The 24,888-nt window shown below is 37.4% G+C and overlaps 1 protein-coding gene across 1 annotated transcript in view; it reads right to left on the minus strand.

Moving 5' to 3' along the window:
* Mtpn (myotrophin) overlaps nucleotides 1-20,607 on the minus strand; it is a 32,321-nt gene extending 11,714 nt beyond the window's left edge. Inside the window, exons 1-3 of the mRNA XM_021164932.2 lie at nucleotides 20,260-20,607; nucleotides 4,094-4,207; nucleotides 3,312-3,395 (exon numbers count right to left, since the gene is read on the minus strand). Of these exons, the coding sequence (XP_021020591.1) occupies nucleotides 3,312-3,395; nucleotides 4,094-4,207; nucleotides 20,260-20,331 (270 nt within the window). The 5' untranslated portion in view covers nucleotides 20,332-20,607. The remainder of the gene's footprint in view (nucleotides 1-3,311; nucleotides 3,396-4,093; nucleotides 4,208-20,259) is intronic.
* Between the last annotated feature and the right edge of the window lie 4,281 nt (nucleotides 20,608-24,888).

The following is a 24,888-nucleotide window of genomic DNA, read 5'->3' on the forward strand; positions in this document are numbered from 1 at the left end:
GCCTCCATGAGATCCAACTGTAAGGCATTTTCTCAATTAGTGATCAAGGGGGAAAGGCCCCTTGTGGGTGGTGCCATCTCTGGGCTGGTAGTCTTAGGGTCTATAAGAGAGCAGGCTGAGCAAGCCAGAACAAGCAAGCCAGTGAAGAACATCTCTCCATGGTCTCTGCATCGGCTCCTGCTTTCTGACCTGCTTGAGTTCCAGTCCTGAACTTCCTTGGTGATGAACATCAGTATGGAAGTGTAAGCCGAATAAACCCTTTCCTCCCCAGCTTGATTCTTGGTCATGATGTTTGTGCAGGAATAGAAACCCCGACTAAGACACATATGCAATGGTGTCAGCGTCTGGAGGCTGATTATGGGATGGATCCCCGGGTCTTTCTGTCATTCTTATTTTGCAGGATTGTTGGGATAAATTAGGTGACCTGATCTATTTTAAACACTCAAAACAGTATTTGCACATTGAGAATGTTACTTAGCTGTGAATTCTTTTATCCTCTTATGGGCTGCATGTGATGAGTACTGGAGCCACGTTACAAAAGGTAAGATGATGAGCTGCTAAGGAATTTGCTTAAAGCCAGATCTACTGAAAAGTAGAACTGAGAAGAAATTGGTATTACAATATACAGTACAGTTCACCAACAGAAACCATCTATAATAATGATGTACTCCAGCTTGAAAGAGCTAAATGGATGAAAGTAATACATTCATAATGGCATATTTGTATATGAGATTTATAAACCTATCATAACAGTTTTTCAGTTATTACAGGGTAAATTCTTTAACTAAAGCATGCTGCAGTCTCTTTATGGTGCAATCTCTCCTTAAAATAAGGCAACCGAGAAAGGCATGGTAAGATTCTTTGAGAGTCAGTCAGTGGCCCTAAAAACTATTTGAAACTAAATCTATCTACTGGGCTTGAGTGAGTGAATAATTTGAATAAAAATATACCAGATATTTTCCTGGTGACTCATATATGCAGGGACTTGAAATGTACCTAAGTTTCATGGCCAAGGGGCTGCTCAAAAAAAACATTTTTTTTTTCTAAAGGAACACTACTGATCTAAAAGAGAGGAGAGAGAGAGAGAGACAGAGACAGAGAGACAGAGGTGGGGGGGGCGGAAGGGAGGGGGGCACTAAGAGAACTATAGCATGTCCATTAAAAAAGCTCATACAATTATAAAAGCACAGTAATTAATTTTGAGAAAGCAGAACTAAATTTTTCTCCATTACTTTACTACATATTAAAAAAAAAATCCTAAGACAACCAGCTCCAATTGTTAGTTACAATTGTAACTAACCTGTTAATACAGACTTCTCTAATGTCATTTGACAACAAAACAAGGACTAGATCCAAAAGAATATAAAATAACTAGTTAAGACAATTCAATAACTTGGCAACATGGCACATATTTATAAAGCTAAATTAGTAGGACACCATAGTATGGAGATCAAGTTTATCTTTTAAGAATTCCCTGTTGTAGAACATTCTTTACCAATGGAAACTTACAAACATACATCTAAGTTGAAGAAACATATTTGAAATTAAATACGGACCAGAGGGTAACTCTGTCTTGTTTTGTTTTCCTATGAAAAAAAACCCAAGTATATCAGAAAGAAAAAAAAAAGTTCTATTTAAAAAACAGCTAAGAGGAAAGAAAGAAAATACTGAGTTTAATAAATAATCTTATCTAAAAGGATCCCAGAGGTTTTTATTTTCAGAGAACAAAACACTTCGCTGAAGAGAGAAGATCAGTGGAAGAATGACCCTGCCTCCTCCGCCCACTTTCTTTAGCTATTATACTTAGCTAGAAGACATTTAAGCCATGGACATTCAGTCAATGCTGAAGAAGAAAAATATGGAAAAAAAAAATCATGCTATGTGGCATAAATCCAGGATTAAACTTTGCCTCAACTGTACAGTTAGTTACATGAACCAGCAAAACTTTTCTGAAGTCTATCTAAATTGGGTTTAAGTATCTTTACTATAAATAGTTTAATTACTATTGGAATAAATCTTTCATGAATCTTGAATCAGTATTTGTAGCCCTTAGCAATAAATCTTTGAAACAAGGAAAAAAAATCCTGAGGGATGAAACTGGACAATGATAATGTATGAAAATCTTTGAGACTATTCATTATCACTGACACTAGATTGACTATAATGGCACAAGGAATACCACTTTTTTTATTTTGGTCTTTGAAGGTCTTTGTTGTCCATACCCATTAAAATGTTAATAGACTTCCAGAATACAAAAGAATGAAAACCACACAATTACAGATAGCTAGTTTTTGTTTGATATGAAACTAAGGGTAGAATTTCACACTAATGTTACAGGCCACACTGTAGAGCTCTAAGGAGGTAGTAAGTGTTAAGTTAAAAGTGCTTTATCCAGTACTCGGGAGGCAGAGGCAGGCGGATTTCTGAGTTGGAGGCCAGCCTGGTCTACAAAGTGAGTTCCAGGACAGCCAGGGCTACACAGAGAAACCTTGTCTCGAAAAACAAAAAAACAAAAAAAAAGTGCTTTATCATACCCAGTTCTCTCTCTCTGTTATATTAAAACTCAAGCAACAAAAATGTAAAGCTCACCTTTGGTCTTAGTTATTAATAAAAATTACTCTTCACTGATTATGTAGATATTTTGTGTCAGGAAATTAACAAACCTTTACACACATTAACTAACTTAGCTTCCCCTGTATTCCTTGCTGCTTTCTTTTAGCAGGGAGTAATATAAAGCCCCATGTATGATCACAAGATGCAAGCTCAGAAACTTACTCTATAGATATTTCTTCTCTTACAGCATAGGACACAGCTAGAAAGGTTGCTACTAACTGGTTACTCCTAAGCCTGGATCCTGTACCATAGTTTGTATTAACAAAGATGAAAACATCAGAAAGCTCCCAGACTCATCACTATCTTAATCACATCAACAAACTAGGTATATAGAAAACACCTCTGATACCTTTTTAGTATAGATTACAGAAAATAAAGTGTAAAATCTCAAACCCACGGTCCATAGCCTTGTGCCAGTACGCAAATTACACTCCTCCACAATGACGACATTTGTTTTCATCACTTCCTTTAGTTGACTTTTTCTGCCTAACAAGATTTTCTTATGAAGGAAACTAGTCCAAGCTTGTTAGCCATCACAAACTGGAAGCCAACAGCCTGTAGCCAGTTATTGTAACTAACGCTGTTCTCAATTTTGGATACTGCCTTTAGTTTTCTGTCCCTGAAGCCACATTTAGCTTAAACAGTTACAAAGTAGTGAGAGTTTTAAAATAAGTGATAAAAATGAACATTGACCTTACCTTTGACAGAAGCAATTTCACGCAGGAAACGTGACCCTCATAGACAGCAGACAGAAGGGGGGTAATATGATGCTTATCTGGAGCCTATAGAATATCAAAGAGATTATTTTACCTACTTTAAAAAAAGTTTCTGGCACCTTAAAAATGATCAAGAAGCCAAAGTACAAAAGCAATGTCTTTTCTCAGGAGTCAGGATGGAGTAGAAATCTGACCTAAGCTCAAATCTTTTATCTGCCACTGATGTGACAAGTTAGTTTCTCTGAACCTATCTTTTCCACTATTGTAGAAATGCCATTGTGATTCAGAGAAGAAGAAGAGGGGTCAAAATGCCAATGAGGAGGAAGAGAAGAATGCCAAATTAGGCCCAATCACCTGATGTGGTGAAAAGTCATCTCTTTGACTATCATGATCACCAAAACAACGTCATAAATCCTTAAATTATAGAGTGTTCAAGGCAGGAGATGACAGCTCCTGCCTGATGAATTCCTCACACTTGCCCCATAGTGCAGGCTAGTGTAGCCTATCACTTCGGGGTTCTATGATTTAGTACATGATAGCATCTACTACCTACAGTGTCAACTTGGCAAGGTTTAGAACTTGAAAAGCAACAGCTAAGGGGAAGGTAGCAAATAGTTCATTAGCTTAAAAAAAGTGTAGGACTATATTATTAAAAGTAACTATTTCACAGACCTACAGCAAACAATTTCCTAGAGCATATAACAAAATTTTTCTAGAGTGGCATACATTATATACAGTAAATATAATATACGTTTGGTACATACATTAATATCTGCTCCTTTCAGCAGCAGAAATTCCAGGATTTCAAGCTGTCCACAATCTGCAGCATAATGAAGAGGCTTCCTCCCACCCTCTAGTGTCCGGTTGACATCTTCTCCCTTTAAACAAAAATGACATTTATACCTATAGGAAAATGCTGAGGCATCTGATATTTTTTTAACTTCTTTAAAGAGTTTAAAAAAACCCTGCATTTTTTTGCAAAGTGAAATGAAAACATAAAGAAGTCACAATAACATATGGCACTCAAGTTATGAATAGATAAGCTGAAAACAATACATAATGCTAAATGCAATGAATTATAACACTGTGTTCCATTACTTCTAATGAGTTCAGTCAGCATACTGCCAATATGTAACCAAAGACTGTAAGTTTAAGTACTGAGATTTTGTATTTTTTATGACATGTATCATTATCAGAAATGATACTTATAAAGAATTCACTTCATTCTTTCAGTATTTACTAAGGTGGTATAGTAAAGTAGGCACTGGGTTAACAATGGTGAACAAAACCAGGCATGGCTTCCAATGCAGGTAGCTTACCACATACTGTGTGGAGATGACCTAATTTGAAAATATTAGGGTTCTATAAACAAAAACAAAGAAACTAATGGTCACACAGTTACCAGAGACTATGGCTTACTCTTGATAATAGGGGACATAATGTTAAGACGTTAACTTTTCTAGTGACCAACATGTTATTTGTGGTACCACGCTATATACATAATTTCTAGTCTTCAAACTATCCTAGGATAAGGGACACTTCACACACCAAATGTGAAGCTAAAACAATCCTTTTAAAATGTGGTTCACTTAGTAACAAAGTATCCATGGAATGCCACTCCTTTTCTAGAGCACTATGATGTTTCTAATTCAAATTTACTTCCTTTTGGAGGGAGATTTCAGGTTTTACAGAGTAGCAAAATGCGTAAAGTTTATTTTCTCAACAAATAACTCAAAAAACTTTGCACTTAGTTTAGTCAATTCATCAAACCAAAACCAGGATAAAGATGTCAAAGCCTTAACACTTCATAGCCATTACAAGCTGTGCTTTCAAGCCCTTCACAATTCCCATCCCTTTCACTTAGGCTAGTCCTTTCCTTCCATCTCATTAATGTATGCACTACAGATTCCCTAAGTCCATCCAAACTCAAGATTTCTCTTATCAACATCATCTTTCACAGTTATGGTAAGCTTTCCCTCCCTCAAAACGGCAGCAACCACTGAGGCATAGAGTGCTTTTGCCACTTTTTACATGTATATGCCTTCTTTCTCAACAGGATGCAAATTCTGGGAGCAGAGATCAAATTTTTCTTCTTTACCTCTTCCTAGTATGAACTTTGAGTTAAAAATACACATTTCACCAACACTAAACACTAGGCAAGTTACTTATATTCTGTATGTATGAGTTTTCATAATTTAAGGTGGAGATCTAACTAAGTACTTAGCTTTCACAGCACTGTTGTGGAGATTAAACTGGATAAGCCAACCAAAGCACTAACTCCAAATATAAATTTCAAATATATGGGTGCTATAGAAGACTGAGTTTCATCAGAAATTAATTTTCTCTTCTGAGCTAATGGATGATAAAATAACCTTTGTTAAGTTAAGACTACAGTGGGAAGCAGTGCCTTTTAACAGGGTGTTCTTAAAGTCAATACAGCCAAACAGTTTATGATGAGGATGTTCTTGAAAAATGTGTGATTTAAGTGTTTTGTAGTTGTATGATTTTGTTGTTGAGCTAACATCACAAAATATACTTTAAAAATATAAAAGTATACTTAAAAACTTTGACAACTAACAACCTCATTGGTGTTTTGTTACAGTACTATATATATGTATGTATGTATATGTGTGTGTATATATATAAAATCTGTTCTCCAATGGAGCATGTGACACCTAATGGTGAAATCTGTTAAAACAGGTACTTAAAATATCCACTTATAAAGATATGTATTTTAAGAACCCTGGAGGAGAATGGGCAGTGTTCCAACTTTTTCATGTTACGAGACCAGAGACTCCTCACTTCCTAAGTCTTAGATTCCTTAGCGATAAGATAGACTAAGACTGTCTGTACCCTCCAACCTGTTTAAAATTCAACTACAATGATAAATGAAAATGCTGCATAGTTCTTAATAGAGCAAGATATTTAATAAAGGTTAAGTATCATTTTTATGGACCACTGGTGTTGGTTTAACCCATCTGTCTGTTTGCCCACCTGTTTTTCTAGCCTATCCATTAATTAATGAGACAGGTTCTTATGTAGCTCAAACTGGCCTTGAATTCACTATAGAGCGAAGGATGGTGGATATACACACCTGGTTTTATGTGGAACTGAGGACAAAACCTAGGACTTTGTGTATGTTGAGCAAGCACTCCACTAACCAGTTTATACTTGAACTAAGGCTATCCAAAGCTGGGTTAAAGCAAGTTTCCACAGAATGATTGAAAATAGAAACAAATATACAGCCTAACCTAATACATATTGTTTAGAAACAAATTTAAATAAAGATGATTTGCTGTTCCATCTTATATTTTGGTCCACTTAAAAATGCAGAGATACAAGTCAACAGGGGATATGGATGAGATTTTCCTTCCATTATTATTATTCCCTTTTCATATCAGCATTATCTCTATAGATTCTTGTATTGAAATATCTGTATTAAGTACTCAGAGTAAGGTGCTTTTCTTAAGATATTCATCTGAATCACAATGTTGTATTCGCAATACAATACTGCACAATACATATGAAATAGAGCAGTGTTCTTAAGCTTTCTCCTTTCTCCTTTCATACTTGTATTACAATTCGTACTTTAGCTGACAAGTGATATCACTGCAAAGACTGAGTAAACAAAAAGAAAGCAGTCTCTAGATGGGCCCTCTACAAAGCAACACTGAAAAGCATTAAATGTATTAGAAAGGTGAAAGGCTTTAAGTTAATGCCCTTTCTACATTCACCAAAATAATTAGAAAAAAGCAACTCAAAACAAATAGGGCTAAAGACTAAAGGTCAGAATAGAAATCAAATAAATTGAAAATAAGATACCACGGAGAGAAGTCCAAAGGTGATTCAGGAATATCAACGCACCTGATCACATACTATGAAACATGAACAAGAAAAGGGTAAAGCCACAAATGCTAGTACCAGACTCTACAGAGGATCTCATATGGAAATTTCCTTCCCTGTGATGGACTCACTGCTAAATGTTACCAAGTAGTAAGGGTAGTCTTCATATCTGTTCTACACAGTTCTGGAAAACAGAAGGGATGGCAAGACTTAACTAATTCTGGCATCAGCATCAGTCTTCCAGAGCAAGATAAACAGTACAAGAGCTTGCTTGAGAATCATACCCTCTGAGAAGTTAGGAATCTCTCTAGTTATTTAAATATGACATTTTAGAAGCTTCAGGTTTCTAGTCAGGTAAGTGTTGCTACCTACCGCATGGGTACCAACAAGCTTGTGGGCCTTAGTTGGAGGCTGCACTGATATTCAAGACATTTACAGCTACCTTTTAACTCTGATGGGTAAAGGTTCTTGGTATTACATCAGTCTGCAACTTCTGTTTTCTCTCCTCCTAGAGCACTGAAGGGTAGGTATGCAAACAGTTCTTGAAAGACAAAGCACTACAATGGCCACAGCCTTACTTAACATCTGACAAACTTCAACAAATCAGATTTAACACACCACCACCAAATAAAGTAAGAAAAAAAGAATTACTTTCAAAGTAAGAATGCTGTTTAAAAATACACTGTTATTCTAAATTTTACTTATAAAAGAAGGCGAAGGTTAGAAAAGGTGAGACTTGTTATCAGGAAAAGACATACTACCTTACTTGATTTAACTAAACAAACACTTGGGGTAAGTAAGGTACTTGCTTGAGATGAAACAAAGTTCTGACTGAGACAAAGAATTAGCTGCCTTTTGGGAAAGGCAAGCATGTAAGATGCGTGCCATTAGTTTGTGTCCTAAGAAGAGCATAAATTGTAGGGACTCAGCCAACAGAGTGATCAAGAACTTACCTCCCTGCAGTTTACCTTTCATCGTGAATTAAATTTTCAAGTACCTGTGCCTTATCTTGTTAAGATTTTAAAGGCTCAGGGATTACAGACTACAACTTTTACTTCGACCACTGTGATTCATGTTACTTTCAAGCCTCAACAGATTTTATTGTGGCTTTGATTATGATAGCATATAGTTTAGGTATATTTAACTGCAAAACTAAGAATATTAGTAAGTGACAAGGGAGAAATCAAAGCAAAAAAGCAGAAACACTAACTTTACACTTTAAAATTGCTTCTGTGTACAAGCAAGAAAAGTGATGAAAACAGCACTGTACTAAGAAGCGAGCACACTGCTTCTCCAGCAGATGAAGGCATAGCCACCATTAAAAGATGGCAATATTAACTAGGTCTATTTTCCCAGTCTTCTTCAATCTCTGCCTCTACTATTTTCCTAACTGATCTTACATGAAATACAAACATAATTAGAAATCTGTGGCATATGTGTGTGTGTAAAAACTACTCTAACACAAATGGAAACATCCTATAGTTTGTTTAAAGGCACCACTCAAATCTTGTGTAGCATACATTTAAGTGCCACAGATTTCTCCTTTATGTCCCAGATCTTGTATGGATCTTAAACTACACTAGGCCAGGTTCATTGAATAACAGAATCACAGACAGGAACACGCTCTAAATTAAATGGCCACCTGATTCTTACTGATAACTTTCTCTAGGTCATTCTTCAGAGGAAAAGAAACAAATAATTCTCTTCCTTTGATTCCAAATGTGCATACTTTGTGAAACCAAGATCTAAGATGTAAGTTCATATTGTACTATCACAAGAGACTAAAGTAAAGCTACTAAAAAGCAGGCTATGTGTGACCATTTTATAGGACAGTGTGTAAATTAACACTGGACACCTGACTGAGTAGAAACCAAACAGCAAGTGTATTAAATTTACCAATGCTGCAGCTGAGCCAATGTTCCTAGTCATTCAGTTAGTGTTAAGTATTTCCTGTCCTATTTAGAATACCTTAACATCGGGGTGTTTAATGGTTTTTAAACAGATCCTTTTGAGAAGAATATTCTGGCCCATCATTGCCTACCTTTTTCCTCGGTGTGCCTCATTTTTCTACCCCATCTACCTCATTAGTTGATACTTTTACCTTAGGAAATAATTTTGCAAAGAATCATATGACTGTACCAGTGATGTTACTGTAGAGCATAGCAATGAGATCAAATCTATTTTTGAGGGTAGTCAAAAGAGGTGTGAAAAGCTTTGATACTTTATCTGAACATTCTAATACAAAAAAACCCTAACAACAGAAAGTAAAAAAGGTATGATATATATCTCCAACTATTCCTTGTTTTGTAAGAATTGGCATATAACTAAAATGTGAATCTTTACTCATTTAAAAGAACAAATAGAAATTCCCACAACTAGGCAGAAACTCAATTATTATAATATACAATCATGTAGCCTCTTAAAATACTTCAAATATTTTAAAGGATAGTTTCTTATTACTAGTTAAAATCATAACCACAGTGATAACTTTCTATAGTTGAAGAACGCATGAAGATGTATTCCCCTACTTATGCATTTCCTTCAACTTAGGATGTTTTTATTCAAAATTACCAATTAATTCAAATTATGAAACTTTATATAGCCAGTTTGTTTGCTAAACTGTTAAAATTTCTCCTTTAGATGGTAGGAGGTCTAAAAGTAATTAGTCAAACATATATTTTGTAAATAAAATGGTAAGTTGTTTTTAAGGAAAAATTTTACTTGTGGTATAAAACTAAAAATTCAATAGTCATAGGAGTACGGGTGTATGAACTCAGTGATCTGTAGTTGCAATTCCTTCTGAAAAGGTTTTGCAGCGTGGAAAGTATCTGCTATCCTATTTAATGGGTCACAGATCTAAAAGTTGTATTTGTAAATAAACCTATAACAAGGGAGGGAAATAAATGGAAAGGAGGGAGGAAGAAGACTTCATCCCTACTCCCATCATTTGTAGCTCTCAAACGTATAATACATAATGATGGGAAAGAAACAGGAATGCTCTTCTGGAATGACTCAGATCTGAGCTGAAATCCTCCTGTCCTCCTCTCCCTATGAGAGCTAGGGAAAGTTACTCAGTTCCCACTTCTCTGACTATAAATAAGAAAAGGGTAATTAAGCCTTTATGTAGTTAAATGATATGTGTATCTATATGCACACTGTGTTCACTATTTACATACAATAGGGCATTCAAAGAAGATGTATTCTTTTCTCTTAACTGAAATTCTAATTTGAATCTGATATTTTACAGTTTTGAATTTTCTTTCTATTGGAACCAAATATAAATTTATCATAGATTTTCATATATCATCTAGTTTTTAAAGAGTTGCATTTTACTACCAAAATGTAAAGCTACTTTCTAAGTTTTATCCATATTTCATATATTTAAGAAAAAGAGTTTATTCAGAAGCCATATAATCATTGTATTTGCTGTTTTCTTGAACACTCAAAGCCCCCAAAGAACACATATCCTTAGAAGCAATCACTTTTGTTGTGTTCATGCCTACCTAATACAATTGCAGGCACTGTAGGTGCTTAACTGGTATTTGCTGAATTAATTATGAATGAACCAGTGAAAATTGTGCTAACTAGCCTTCTCTTTCACTGGTGGAGTTAGAAACCAAACCAGGTCATGGGACTGGCTCCAGAGCTGGGGAGAGAATTCTAGAATACTTTCCTATTTTAACAGCAGAAAAGATTCTCTAGAAATTCCATTCAGTTTAAGAACTTAGGTTAATTTTGGTTTGCACATTTATACATAAAGATCTCTAATGCTCAATTCATAGACTAAACCCACATCGCTTGCCTAAGGTTCACATTTACTAGAGACTATGCTTTTCAGTTTAGAGAATTTTAGCTTAATTTCTATCTCTTCTATTTACCCACACATGATTTCCTATGCTTCAGTTTTCATAATAGTTCAATATCTTTCAACCATAAGGATTTCTAAAATGGATTTTTAGAAAAACCCTCAAAATAAAATTTCTATTTTTGTCATATAGCTTATTTATTTTAGATGTCAAAATCTTGAGGATAAAGAAGAAATTTAGTCTATTGGATGCATTCATTTTTCCAACTTCAGTCTTATGTAAAGGTGAACAAATCTGGCTAATTGGTCAAATCAAACCCGCTGCCTATTTTTGGTAAGTAAAGTTTTCCTGGAACACAAACAGCACATTCAACTGTTTACACAAACAGCACATTCAACTGTTTAGCTGTTTACATACTATCTATGACTGTCACTGCACAATAGAGATAGAGACCATATGGCTGACAAGTCCTAAAATATGTAATAAATGGTCATTTATGAAAATAAAGGGAAGTTTGCCAGCCTCTTGCCTTAGCCCATTCTAAGCCTCCCCTTAGTAAATAATCTACCCAGACAACATAAATAGCAAACATTACTGCTGCAATGTGTAGATGCTGCTGTTTCGATACATACACTATCTCTTTAAAAACTGCATAAAATACTTGAGTTGGCAGTATCATGATTCTGTTTTAGATAAGAATGCTGAGGCTTGAACAGGTGCATTTTAAAAGATTTATTTATTTTAGCCACCACATGGTTGCTAGGAATTGAACTCGGGACCTCTGGAAGAACAGTCAGTGCTCTTAACTTCTGAGCAATTTCTTCAGCCCTGAACAAATGCTTTTATGTTACTATCAAAAAACAAAACAAAAACAACAAAAAACAAACACTGATGATTCATATTTTTCATAAAGCATCAAGTACAAAACTTACTTCCAAGCTAGATGGTGGTTTTGAAAACAACTAAAATTTCAAAATGATGGTCACAAGGTAAAGTCAAAATTTGCCGACTATTGTCACTAAAATCTTGGGGAACTGAATAAAGTTCAACGAGTTTAAAACAACCAAGAGTTTGAACACTAAGGGTTATTTCTAAGAAAAGAAGAATATCGTTTATACCAAGAAGAGGTATGAGTAAATCAACTTTGAGAAAAAAAGGAAGGGCTAGCTTCTTCAGACACCAATACAATCCAATTAAAATTTAACTAGACTGTATAGTAGGTAAGAGCAATGTGACATTAATTGGAAATACAAAGATAATTTCCTCCCTTTTTGAACAAAGATAATTTCTATCTTCAGAGAAGTCAGTAAAAACCAGGAAGAGATGGCAACTAAAAATGAGCAACAGAACTTCATGCAGACTGACTAACAAGCATAGCACACTAAACAAGACATTAATGTAGTTCTCAGGGCTGTGGAGACATATATAAGATATAAGGCTTACAGTCAAGAGATAAAAATTAAAATCTGTCAGAAGAATAACATGGCCAACAGATGGCCACTACTGTGGTGTTTTCTAAACTGAGTGCTTTCTTGCGGCTGCTACATCCTTTACTGCCCTTCACTATGCTTAACCTTTTATATTCGGCTCTAGCCAGAAGCATCCAATTAGTCATATTTGGGTTTTGAGCTCATTCCCTATGTGGGCAGGAGAAATTTATTTCTTGAATTTTGTTGTGGTGTGAGCCAGGTTTCACATTTCATCAAGAATCATATCGTAGGGCAGGGTGTGGTGGCACAGGCCTTTAATCCCAGCACTTGGGAGGCAAAGGCAGGCCAATTTCTAAGTTCGAGGCCAGCCTGGTCTACAAAGTGAGCTCCAGGATAGCCAGGGCTATACAGAGAAACCTTGTCTCGAAAAACAAAACAAAACAAATCATATCGTATAGCAGGGAACTCCAAAAGATCAGGTAGGGGCTCCTCTAGACATGGAAGCTATCTCACATCAAGATTGCTGGCTTCCAGTGAAGGAGAGCTGCCTAGTTCTTGGAAGCACTATTTAAATATATAAATAGTTCTAACTACTCTACATCTATAAATGTACCTTTTGGGTTTCCTTTTTTTTAAAGCAGCCATTAAGGTAAAATTTGAACTCTCATTTTCTCTCCTATTTCCCCTTTCTCTGTCTACTAGGATTTATTTTGCAAAATTAGAATTTGTAAGTAAACTCTGGCTCCCAAGTGTAAAAAAAAAACCAAAAACCAAAACCAAAAACAACAACAAAAATCCACAACAACTCCACAGCACAAATACAGGAAACAAACAAACAAACAAACCAATCAAAAAACCAAACCAAACCAAACCAAAGTATGAGACTGTATGAGATGCTGAAATGCCACAGTGGTATAAGTGCACAAGTCGTGAGATGTATTTAACAAGACACATGAACAGAAACGTGAATATAGACAGTGACAGGAGCTTGGTTCTCAATATGGCGGTGTAAGAGCTGATGATATTCTGATTATGTGTAAGGTTGCTACTGTAAGACTAGCTGCTGCCCCTGGGAATGGATTTAGGTAGCTCTCAGAGAGGACTATTAAAGCCCGAGCCTGACCTCTTTCAGCTCTTCAGCCTAAGGTAACTGTTATGTAGTTGGTTCTTCACCCCCCTCCACTCTCAATCTTGTCATGCACTATGACGTGGCACAGCTAATAGGGTCCTTAACTCCATCTGAGTCAGTGGTAGCTCCATGCTTCTGAACCTTCAGAACCATGAACTAGTTAATTGATACTAAGTTAGATACTTTAGGTAGTTCATTCTAGCAAAGTTAAACAAACAAACAAACAAACAAACAAAACCTAGCTGATTGACAAAAAGCAGAAATTTACCAAGCAGATGGAGTAGGACAGAAGACCCCATTACCATAGGAGTAGCTAAGTATAAAGAACTCCATTAGAAAACACAATATTGGGGAGCAGGGGGAGGGGAGAGGGGATAGGGGATTTTTGGAGGGGAAACTAGGAAAGGGGATAACATTTGAAATATAAATAAAGAAAATATCTACTAAAAGATTAATACAAAATAAAAAGAAAACACAATAGTTGATGAAAGAATACACTCAACGCAGATTTAGGAAAAACAAATAGAAGTCCCAATTCTAATAGCAATATCCTGGGTAAGGCCATTAATGTCCAAGTTTTCCTTATGTAAGAGTTGAACTAGATGTAATTTTTTGCTTTTGTTCTTATTTTTAAAACAATTAAAAAATGTAGCAAAGTAACTTTAGCATGAAATTCTCAGACATATGTTATCAATATGCTGTGTTCTATTGGTCTTTTCTGCATTCCACTCCATCACTGGTTTCTTTCCTTTACTCAATTATCCCCTTCGCATTCATGTCATATGGATCATTATTACCTTATCTTTGCCCCATTCCCTTCAGATTCCTTCCTTCTCATGATCTCCCTCTTCTGGTTTCATGGCCCACATATAATTTTGCATGTTTCAGATAGAAGAGAAAATAGAATTTATCCTTTTAATATTTGTTTACTTCACTTAACATAATGACTTAGTTTCACTTATTTCTCTGCAAATGTCATGATTTAACTTTTTAATGACTGTATAAATTCTATTCTGAAAGTGCACATATCTGCTAATATATATCTAGGCTGAATCCACTCCCTAGCTATTGTCAACAAATAAACATGAATGTTCACATGAACTAGGTATCTTTTAAGGAGCTTCGCATATAAACATACAATTATTAACAACAGCTAATAAGCACTGAACATCACCATGTATGCTGGTTGGTTTTATGTCAATTGAGAAAATGATTCCATAAGATCAAGTTATAGGGCATTTTTTTGATTAGTTGATTGACTGATTGATTGATTAGTCCATTATGGGTGGTGCCATCCCTGGGCTGGTGGTCCCAGATTTTATAAGTAAACAGGCTGAGTAAGCCATAAAGAACAAGCCAGTAAGCAGCACTCCTCCATGGCGTGCCTCTGCATTAGCCCCTGCCTGCTTCTAGGTCCCTATCCTGCCTGGCTTCCCTCAATGGGCTGTGACTTGGGATATGTAAACCTTTTCCTCCTCAGGTTCCCTTTGGTCATGGTGTTTCATCATAGTAATAATAACCCTAACTAAGACAACATGACAGGCACAATATTAAATAATTCAGCAAACTACACTCTTATTTAACGACTCCAAATAAGTAACAGAAAGGAACTAACAACCAAGTCATAAGACTTTTATAGAATAAGTAGCTAAAATCAAGATACACCAGGAACAATATTTATATGACAAAAAAACCCAAACCAAACCAAACCAAACCAAAAAAAAAAAACCCCAAAAATCCTTCCTTATTTTATAGGACACACACAACTCTGTAAATGGGCCAACTATACATTTTTAAAAAGTCAACAAAAGGTAAAAATAAGAAATGGGAATAAGATGTTGTGGGGGATACACCTTAACTACAGGGCCAGAAATACTAAGGCAAGAGGAACTTAGGTTCAAGGCCAGCCTAGGCTACAAAGCAAGTTCTAGGATAGACTGAACTAAAGAACAAAACCCAAGCCCGAAGAGGCAAGTGCAGAACAGGGGAGAAATAGAAAATCAAGCAGGAAAAGGCTACAAATGGCTAATAATATTCTAAAATGTTCAGTGCTTATTGAAATATAAATTAAATACCAATTTTCTACCTGTCCAATAGCAAACCCAAAAATGTTTAATGATGCTTAGGACTGTTTATGATGTGCTGTCCATGTGCATCTAAGTCCACGAAACTCTTTAGGCTCAAAATATGGATCTATTCTCAAAAGTTGTTAAAAATACATGAGCACTATAATATTGTTTAATTGCAAAACTAAACTGAAAATAAAAGGCTTATCATAAATAATTTATTATTTATATCATACTAGTAGAATGGAATACCATACATCATTTCAGAGTAATTAATTTCAATATAAAGCATCGTTTAAGATAGTTAAGAGAGCAAGTGCAAAGAGTTTAAAGAACTTTTAAATGGGGGAAATGAATGAGTAAATAAATTTCCAATTTTTTTCTGATACAAACTAGACAAATTTCTTTAGAATGGCTAGCTTTGGTCAGAGAGACTAGAAGGGTCTTTACCTTTTAGTTTCCAATTGCTGCATTTTTGAATCTGTGTCTGAATTAATCTGACTTTGCCACCTGCTCATGTGTGGATGTTATACAGTGTGCATGTATACCTGTGGCTGAACATGTATGCACACGGGTGCTACTGCATGTATGTGCATGAGTGGAATGTATGATGGTCAGAAGTTGATGATGGGTGTCTGACTTGATCATTCTCCACCTTACTCACTGAAGCAGAGTCTCTTATTTAAACCCAGAACTTGCTGATTCAGCTAACCTAGCCAGCCAGCTTTTTCTCAGAGATCCTGTCTCTGAATCCTGGGTGTTAGAGATATGAGCTTCAGTATTCAAGCTTGGGCAAGAAGTGTTTTGCCCACTAGGCCACCTCCCTAAGCCCCTAATTTTACTTCTTAAAATTATTAGGATAGTAGGATTATAAAGTAATTTTTGTCTTCTGTATATTTTTGTTCAAAGATCCTTTGTTATTATTTTATCAGAGAAAAAAGACAACCTATAATAGAAAGATAAGCATTTATACTGTACTAAATTTTCTGAGTTTACTGATAACACCTCCATTTCCCATAGGCTGATATAAGTTTTCTTACAGCGCTCCTGGCAGGCTGTAAAAAGAACAACAAAGTGATTAAGTTTTATCAGCAAAACATCATGCTAGTTTAAAAACATTTTTTAAAAAATAAACAAAATGACATAAAACAATAAATGCAAGATGACTGAATCTAGACCATTTTAAAAATGGCTATTTTTTTTTTTAAAGAAAAAGTGAAAAAAAGATCCCAGTAAGCTTGCAATTTCTAAAGATTAAACTTGATACTTTCTTGGATTCGAAAGATTGGATTTCTTAGATCCTACTACCTTTCACATGGTGCACAACTGTTGCTTTCAAAGCCTATTAACGTGTCAAGGCAGATGTAATTAGAATGGGGTTGGAGAGAAACCACAGAGAAAGGGAAGTTAGCGGCCTAATGTATAGTGTTTCACAGCCAGTGAAACAGAAGTACACGTAAACAAGAGAGTACACGTATTAGAGCCGCTGGAGAGTTTAAGGGCTACCCACCAACACAACTCACAAGCAGTCCCAAGAAGGAACCTTGGATCCTCAAAGGCTATGGTAGTCTTATCTCTAAATAGCCAAGGGACCATTATGATCTTGCCCCAATCTTTAATTTTTATATACACAGTAGCAATATACCCTCTTTGTTATCTGAGAGTGTTTAGCAATGAAGGCCAAGAGTATGTTAAGAGGTTAACAGCAAGGACTTCGGAAAGCCTGTGAAAGTGAGTTCAAATTTCAGTCCTACCATCCACTTGAGAGCTTCAAGACTTGGGTAAAAATCTTTACCTATAAATGTTTAAAATTACACTCATAGGTTGACTTGATAAGAATGAAACAACACCTGTATAATATATTACAATGGCCAAATATATAAAATGTTAAAAACATTCTTTTTTAAAGCAATTATTAACAGAAATCTCAGTAATTTACCCATGTTTTTCTCTGAAAGCCAACAGACAGACACAATATTACCTTTTTCTGGATTGTTGTTCAGGATTACAATTACACACATAAATAACAAGACTACGATTTAAAAAAATTTCTACAGGCCTTACAGACACACACTGAACCAGATAGTTTGGTGAGAATTTAGGCTTACTAGATTTGTCTTTATGCTAATTATGTTTAAACTGTCTTCATTCATAGTTAGGACTAAGTTCTTTCAGCAAGCCTCTTATTTTCTTAATGGGTTGACTCTAAGCCTTAGCCAAGAAAACAGAAAACAAAACAAAACATAACTACTTCAAAGCAGACTGATCATTTTATTTTATTTTAAAATAAATGCTTTAGATTCTGACAATCTTTGGGTTAAATCCAAGTTTGGCTAGTTAGCAACCTTGTCCAACTACTTAACTCCAAAACTTAAGAGCCAATGAATGACAATTACTTTTTTTTTTTTCCTGTGTAGCTCTGGCTATCCTGGAACTCACTTTGTAGACCAGGCTGGCCTGGAACTCAGAAATCCGCCTGCTCTGCCTCCTGAGTGTTGGGATTAAAGGCGTGCGCCGCCATGCCCGGCAATTACTTTTATATAACTAGTTTAGTTTATTGAAATCATAGCTAAAAATCACAGTAAGGAAAGACGTTCTTACTAAGAACATATGCTTTTAATGTGTTATAGGGTTATACTGGAGCTATTAAGATTTAAAAGAACAGAGCATTTATTGTCCAGAGGTTCTGGGCCTAATGAAGAACAGATTCTCTGCAAAATCACAATGAGAAACAGGATAAGAAGCTTCACTTCCTTCCAAGGTGAGGTGTTGGGAGTTTCTGTTTGCTTGTTTGTTTTGGTTTTTGTTTGTTTTTGGACGAGGTGATATTTAGGCTAAGAGGACAAACATGAATTCATGAGCTTGGAGGCTAACTGATGAAGCTGACTTGATCAAATAGGATGTAAGCGCACATGGACAAAGCTACTTAAAGAAATACAAGTGAGGGTCTGGAGTACAGCTTTCCGACAGGGAAGAAAAAGAATTGTTCAACACAACACAATGTCCCAGTAGACCAAAAGAGAGAGTTGGAAGTGATATTGAGTCAAAAGCATCTATCATCAAGTTAGAGAAGGAAGTTCACTGAGAAAAAAATATGCTTAAAATAAACACTGATTCCTTCAGCTAACTATTGACGATGACCAGGATGGGGATGGGCAAATGGGGGGGGGGGGGAGATAGGAAACTGCAGCAACTAACTTCAAGTCATGCTGAGACTGGAGAGTGAAGCAAGGTAGTCTTGATAAACCTCAGCTATGCAGGACAATCACCCAATTTCCAGTTTGGATGAATGGTTCCGTCATGAAGTTGTAAATTAACATAGTGACAACAGAAACAATTCCATGCATGTTATTTTTGTAACTATAAATTCTTTATTAATGTTTTGTATTTTAAATCCCCTATGTTTGAGCAGGGGCTGGAAATACAAGAGCCACTCACTTTGAGACAATCGTGTGGTGTTCCACTACTGGTTGATGTATTTTTCTATAACTCTACATTGAAGAGATGGTAGTTCAGGTTTCTATCTGCTACTAGCTAAGGTAGTCAGAAGGTAGCTTGCCTTAAACATCCATTACAATCAACTAAGCAGATCAAATACATGTGAAAAGTCTAAATTATAAGGCATCAAGTGGAGAAAAAAACTATCATCCTTGTACAATCCTGTAGTTAAAAACAAACTAACCAACCAACCAACCTGCTTCTGCCTGTTTCCTAACACAGTCCTGTGAGGCAGGATACCACCGCTCTTGACCGCAGGCTCACACTTTTGGAAGAGGACCAAGATGTTCACAGTTGTCACACACACACACACACACACACACACAAAAACTATAGTAGTTTTCCTTATAATTACAAAAGGAGCAATTTAAGACCCAAAGGCAGGCCAGGTCAGAACTTTCCAAGTACCTCCAAGTATGGTTTTGAATTTGGGTTTCTTAACCATATATATATATATATATATATATATATATATATATATCCCAAACATAGCGTGATTAGATGTGCAGTACTATTTACTACACGCGCGTGCGGACTTCAGATAAAATCATGGAGTACCCCAAGTTAAAAGGCTTTTTGAAAACTACTCCGATTTCCCAACACCCCAGATGCCAAATGGCAACCTTAGCACTCGAAGCAAACGACACACACACATACACATATTGTGTGGTGGTGGAGAGGAAAAAGGCCACACCCAAGTTAAAGAAGTGACACCAAGTTTCAGAAATTTAACTATGGCTATTTTGGGGCAGCTCATTTCACGGGTGACGGATCCTCTGAATCTTCTCCATCTCCACCAGGCCGCACGTTCAGGAAATCGTTCCCGATTCGAACTGCTCGGGTTTCCTTCTCAGGAACCCGGTGCGAGGCCAAGATGGAGAAATACTTCATTCAAAGATTGCAGTACCCGGGGTATTAGAGGGCCGGCCCGTGCCGATCGAGGGAGACAACCCAGGCGCCCGTTACCCGCGGGGCTGGGACAGGCCACAGCCGCCTTAGCAACAACACAGCGGTTACCTGGCACCCAGGAGCCACCCAGATCCAGGCCCTGCGGCGTCCTCGAGTCTCCCAAGCTGGCCCAGCTCCCGGTGCCCCCCACGCCCTGGGCTTCACGACCACCCACCCCGCCGCAGCGCAGCGCAGCGCATCCCCGCTCACCTTAGCCACATAGTCCTTCACCTCATCCAAGTCTCCGTTTTTCAGGGCCCACATGAACTCCTTGTCGCACATGACTGCAGCGGGGTGGGCCGGCGGGCCGGGCAGAAGCGGCGATTAGGCCCGACGAGGGGACACGAGAAAGCGACGCGCCTCAGGCCGCTGAGCGGGCGAGACTGCGGGCCGCGGCTACGGTTCGGGCGGGAGAAAGTTCTTCTGCAACCGTTGGGCCCAGCAGAGCAGGTTCCGCCTAGCTGAGGAGAAGCAGGACGCTTACACTTCCGGTTCACGCCCCGCTAGGGCCCGCCTCCCACTTCCTCTTCCTCTTCCTCTCACCAGAAAGCTCTGCTCTGGACCCCGCCCCGACTGCTTACCTCAGGAGAGCCACTTTTGCGCAGGCGCATTATCCTGGCCGGCCAAGGCAGAGTAGAGGCGTGGTTCCAATGGGCGGGGTCGTGAGGCTGAGTAAAATATTCCTGGAGGTCAGGAAAATCAGGGGCTGAACCTGGGGAGGTGTTGGATGGGAGTAGGACACTCCCGCTCCACTACAGAGGGGAAAGTTAGTTTCCAGGGCTCACTTTCTAATAATTCTAAAAATTAATAATAATAATGTGTTTAGATTATCTCTCTCTTACTATCCCACTTTAAACTAGTAAAAGAGGAAAAACAAAAAACCAACCCACTCTCAAAACATTTTTATTGAGAATTTCATCTATGCACATAGTATGTTTTGATCAAATTCATTCCTGAGTCCCTTCTTATCCACACCACTACTTTTCCTTCACAACTTTATGTGACTTCTCTTCTTAAAACAAAACCAAAAACAAAAAAACCAAAAAACAAAATTTCATTTACGTGTATGATAGTTTGGACAGAATATATACATTTATGTGAACCAATGTGTGTGAGTGCCCGAAGAGGCAAGAGGAAGCATAAAATCTGAGAGAGCTAGAGATACAGACAGCGGTGAGCCTTCATGTGGGCCATGCTGGGAACCAAGCTGGGCTCCTCTGCGAGAGCAGCCAGTGCTCTTAACCTCTGAGCCTTCTCTGCAGCAGTGCTTGGGTCTTGTGTTGAGCCCTCTGAACTCACTTAGCGCTTCCTGTTGAGTGCATGCGTGTGGGACCTACTGGTTTGTTTTACCTTTGGGCATCAAACTCTATTCCTATTCTCAGACATCAGTGGCTGGGTGGGGCTCTCTCCTCCCTTGCTCTTTTCTCCTTTCTCTCCCACTACCACTCTTAGCCTTTCTTCTCCCTTTCCTCAACCATGCAGTTTCTTTGGGACATCCACCAGAAGGAAATAAAAAGGAAAGAATAAAACTTTTTTTTTCTCAGAAGGAAATCTTCAACATGTAGTTGAGACAACGGTGTCAGTAGGTTTATTTCTTTTTAATTGCATACTTATGTGCTTGTGTACAGATGCACTGATGTGGGCGTGAGTGTGCATACATGTAAAGTCAGAGGACGACTTGTGGGAGAGTTCTTCTCCTATGTAGGTCCTAGTGACTGAATTTAGGTCACCATCGGGCTTTGTCACAAGCATCTTTCCTGGTTGAGCCATCTTGCCAACTCAACAACGTGAATTATGTACATTAGTACAATCTTTACTTTCTATGGTGGAAAATACTTCAGTGTGTGATGGCAATTAAAAACTAGGAGTTTTTCCTGACCATCAAATGACAGCTAACACACATGCGTAACATCATTAAATATGCGTGTGGTTTAAGAAGCACTCTTGCTTTGATTTGTAGCAAACAGAACTGTTTTTCTGAAGCCAGTTTTGTTCTTAGGATTTGGCTGAAACATCTTAGAATTCAACCACCTGGTGAATTCTATCTTACAATCCTAATGATTCAAATTTATGTATATACCCAAGAACACTGAGAAAAAAATTCCTACTAGAACTATTATGCATATAGGCTATTATTCATTATTCAGTAAACAAATAAACCAAACTAGTTTATATCTGCACCACAAAGTACAGAGGTTGGAAGCACACGGTGGAGTGTAATAGTTTTAAAGTATTGGGCATACTCTGGCTGGTTTTGTGTCCTGACCAGCAAGTTGTTTAACCCCTTTTCTTCAAATTTTGTAGCAAAACGATGCTGTTTGGTGAGTACACATTTGTTATCATTGAACAGCAATAGATAAAGACTTCACAAAGAAAAACTCTGAATAGTTAAAAGCAGCTTACATTGTTACTATATTTAATTCTGATGGTTGAGAATACAAATCTAGATGCCAAACAATGACACCTTTCTGGAAGGAAACTTCAGTTAAAAAAAAAATGTGAGGTGAAGTTTGGTTCCTCGCAAACCTACCCCAGTGATGTCCAAGTTACAGGACATGGCGGGTCTTGGTTCATCACTAAGCAAGACTTCCCCCATGTGACCTACTCTTACTGTCAGCATTTCATTTGAGTGTCTTAAACTTAGTATATTTAAAATAGGATCTTGTTTTATAGATTTGAAACTTAGCTAACTCTACATATTCCATGGTTCTATAAATAGCTTCCCTGACCACCCAGTCACCCTAACCAGAAACATGAACATCACAATAGCTCCAGCTATTCCCGACTTTTTCCTAACCCAATTGTCAAAGGCCCTTGACATACTTTAAAATTGGTTGACTTCCTGTAGAGTTCAGTATTGATCCCTACAGTCACCCAAATAGACAGAGCTAGCCTTTTGGCTAATCTCATTTTTATTTTCACCGTGTTCCAGGTGATTTCTCACCATTCTGATTTTTCACTGCTTTAAGCACAAACAGAGCATCCACTCCTTGTTCTAAGCGTTTAGTAGGTTCCTAATATATGTTCTCTTTGTCCATCAGATCAGGGCCCTCTGTAATCTCCCCTGGACAATCCTAACCACGACACTCCCTTAACCACTGCTTCTTGAGTTTCCACATATCTTACCTTCTGTCATTTTCAGAAAAAGCCAGCCAATGGCTTCTATGTATCTTATTTCCTGTTTAAGATTCTCTTTTAAATCTTGCTGTTTCTTTTTAATCTTTGAGATCTACATGCAAGTTTTACCTTTAAGTGAGGCTTCTAAAACTAATTTCAATCCTATAGCATTTTTTTCAATTTTCATCTTTTTATTTACCTATTTTGAAAGGTCTTTGTGAGTATTCAGTAAATGATTATTTTTGTCTGTCTGTACGCAAGAGAGAATTGCTCTTCTTGAATTCTTTGTAGTTGAGTGATTTCATGTAACTAATTTTGGCCTATTACTGCGAGTTCAAGTGACATTAGTCATCACTCGGCTGTCTAGTTCAAGACTTTTTAGAACCCAGTTTTTCCTTCTGCTGTAGCAATGGGCAACATTCAAGACAAGGATGACATAGGCAGCTGGGGTCCTTAAAGAACATTTGCTCAGAGCTGGCCTCATCCTTTGATGAATATGTAGTATGAGTGAGATAATTTGTTGTTTCAACCACTGAGACTTGGATATTTACTCCTGGAGCAGCACTGAGTCAGTCTTGATTAATTAAGAAACAATTTCCAGTTTGGGGAAGGAGTGAATAGAACCAGTGAACTTTGACTTAGGAATCAGGTAGTACATAGAAAAGGAAATGACAGAAGCTGTGAGGATTATGATTCACGTTCATAGGAGCAAAAGATTAAGAAAGACTCTCAGGACAAGGGGAAGCCTGGAGGTAGATAATGCAATCCATATGCTTGTGGCTGAAGTAGAAGAGGCTGGAAACGGAACCCAGTTCTCCATGTTGGTAAATAGTGATAAATAAATTACACAAAACAGTACAGGAAAAGATCAGCTTAGAAAATAACTGTCCAGGTTGCAAATAAACATGCAAGTGGGCTAAGCAATACCTCAGTAGTTGAGTACTGTTCTTGGAGCAGGGAGTTCAGTTCCCAGCATCCACATTGGGTGGCCTAGAACTAACTGCTTGTATCTCAAGCTCTAGGGATCTCTTCTGTTCTCCACTGGCACTGGCACTCATGTGTACACACACACACACACACACACACACACACACACACACACACACAGTTAAAAATAAAATGTTTGGAAAATCAAATCAATTATAGGGAATCAAAAAAATGAAAAAAATGGAGTCGGGCGTGGTGTACACGCCTTTAATCCCAGCACTCAGGAGGCAGAGGCAGGTGGATTTCTGAGTCCGAGGCCAGCCTGGTCTCCAAAGTGAGTTCCAGGACAGCCAGGGCTACACAGAGAAACTTTGTCTCAAAAAACCAAAAAAAAAAAAAAAAAAAAAAAAGGTAGAGATATGAACAACTCAAATAAACAAGTGGTTTTCACTTTCAGCTATTAAAGACAGGTAAAAAGGGTGGAGAAAGAGAGGGGGAGGGAGGGAGAGAGAGAGAGAGAGAGAGAGAGAGAGAGAGAGAGAGAGAGAGAGAGAGAGAGAGAGAGAGAGAACACAACAAAGTCTGGTTAGAATGTAGCCTTGTGAACAGGATCTCCTTGTAGATTTAAGTAGTACTTCAGAGAAACGTTTCAGTAATGCAAAATAGTACATGTATTGCCTGCCTTGTAGGCTGAAAGAAACAAGAAGAAAGAAATGGCAATGGCTGGGGTTAAGGCCCTTGGATCAACTGTAGAAATAGCTGATTGAAGTTCTGAAAGTGAGGCCAAAATACCTA

This window comes from Mus caroli, chromosome 6 (genome assembly GCF_900094665.2).
Source record: "Mus caroli chromosome 6, CAROLI_EIJ_v1.1, whole genome shotgun sequence".
Classification (NCBI taxonomy): Eukaryota; Metazoa; Chordata; class Mammalia; order Rodentia; family Muridae; genus Mus; species Mus caroli.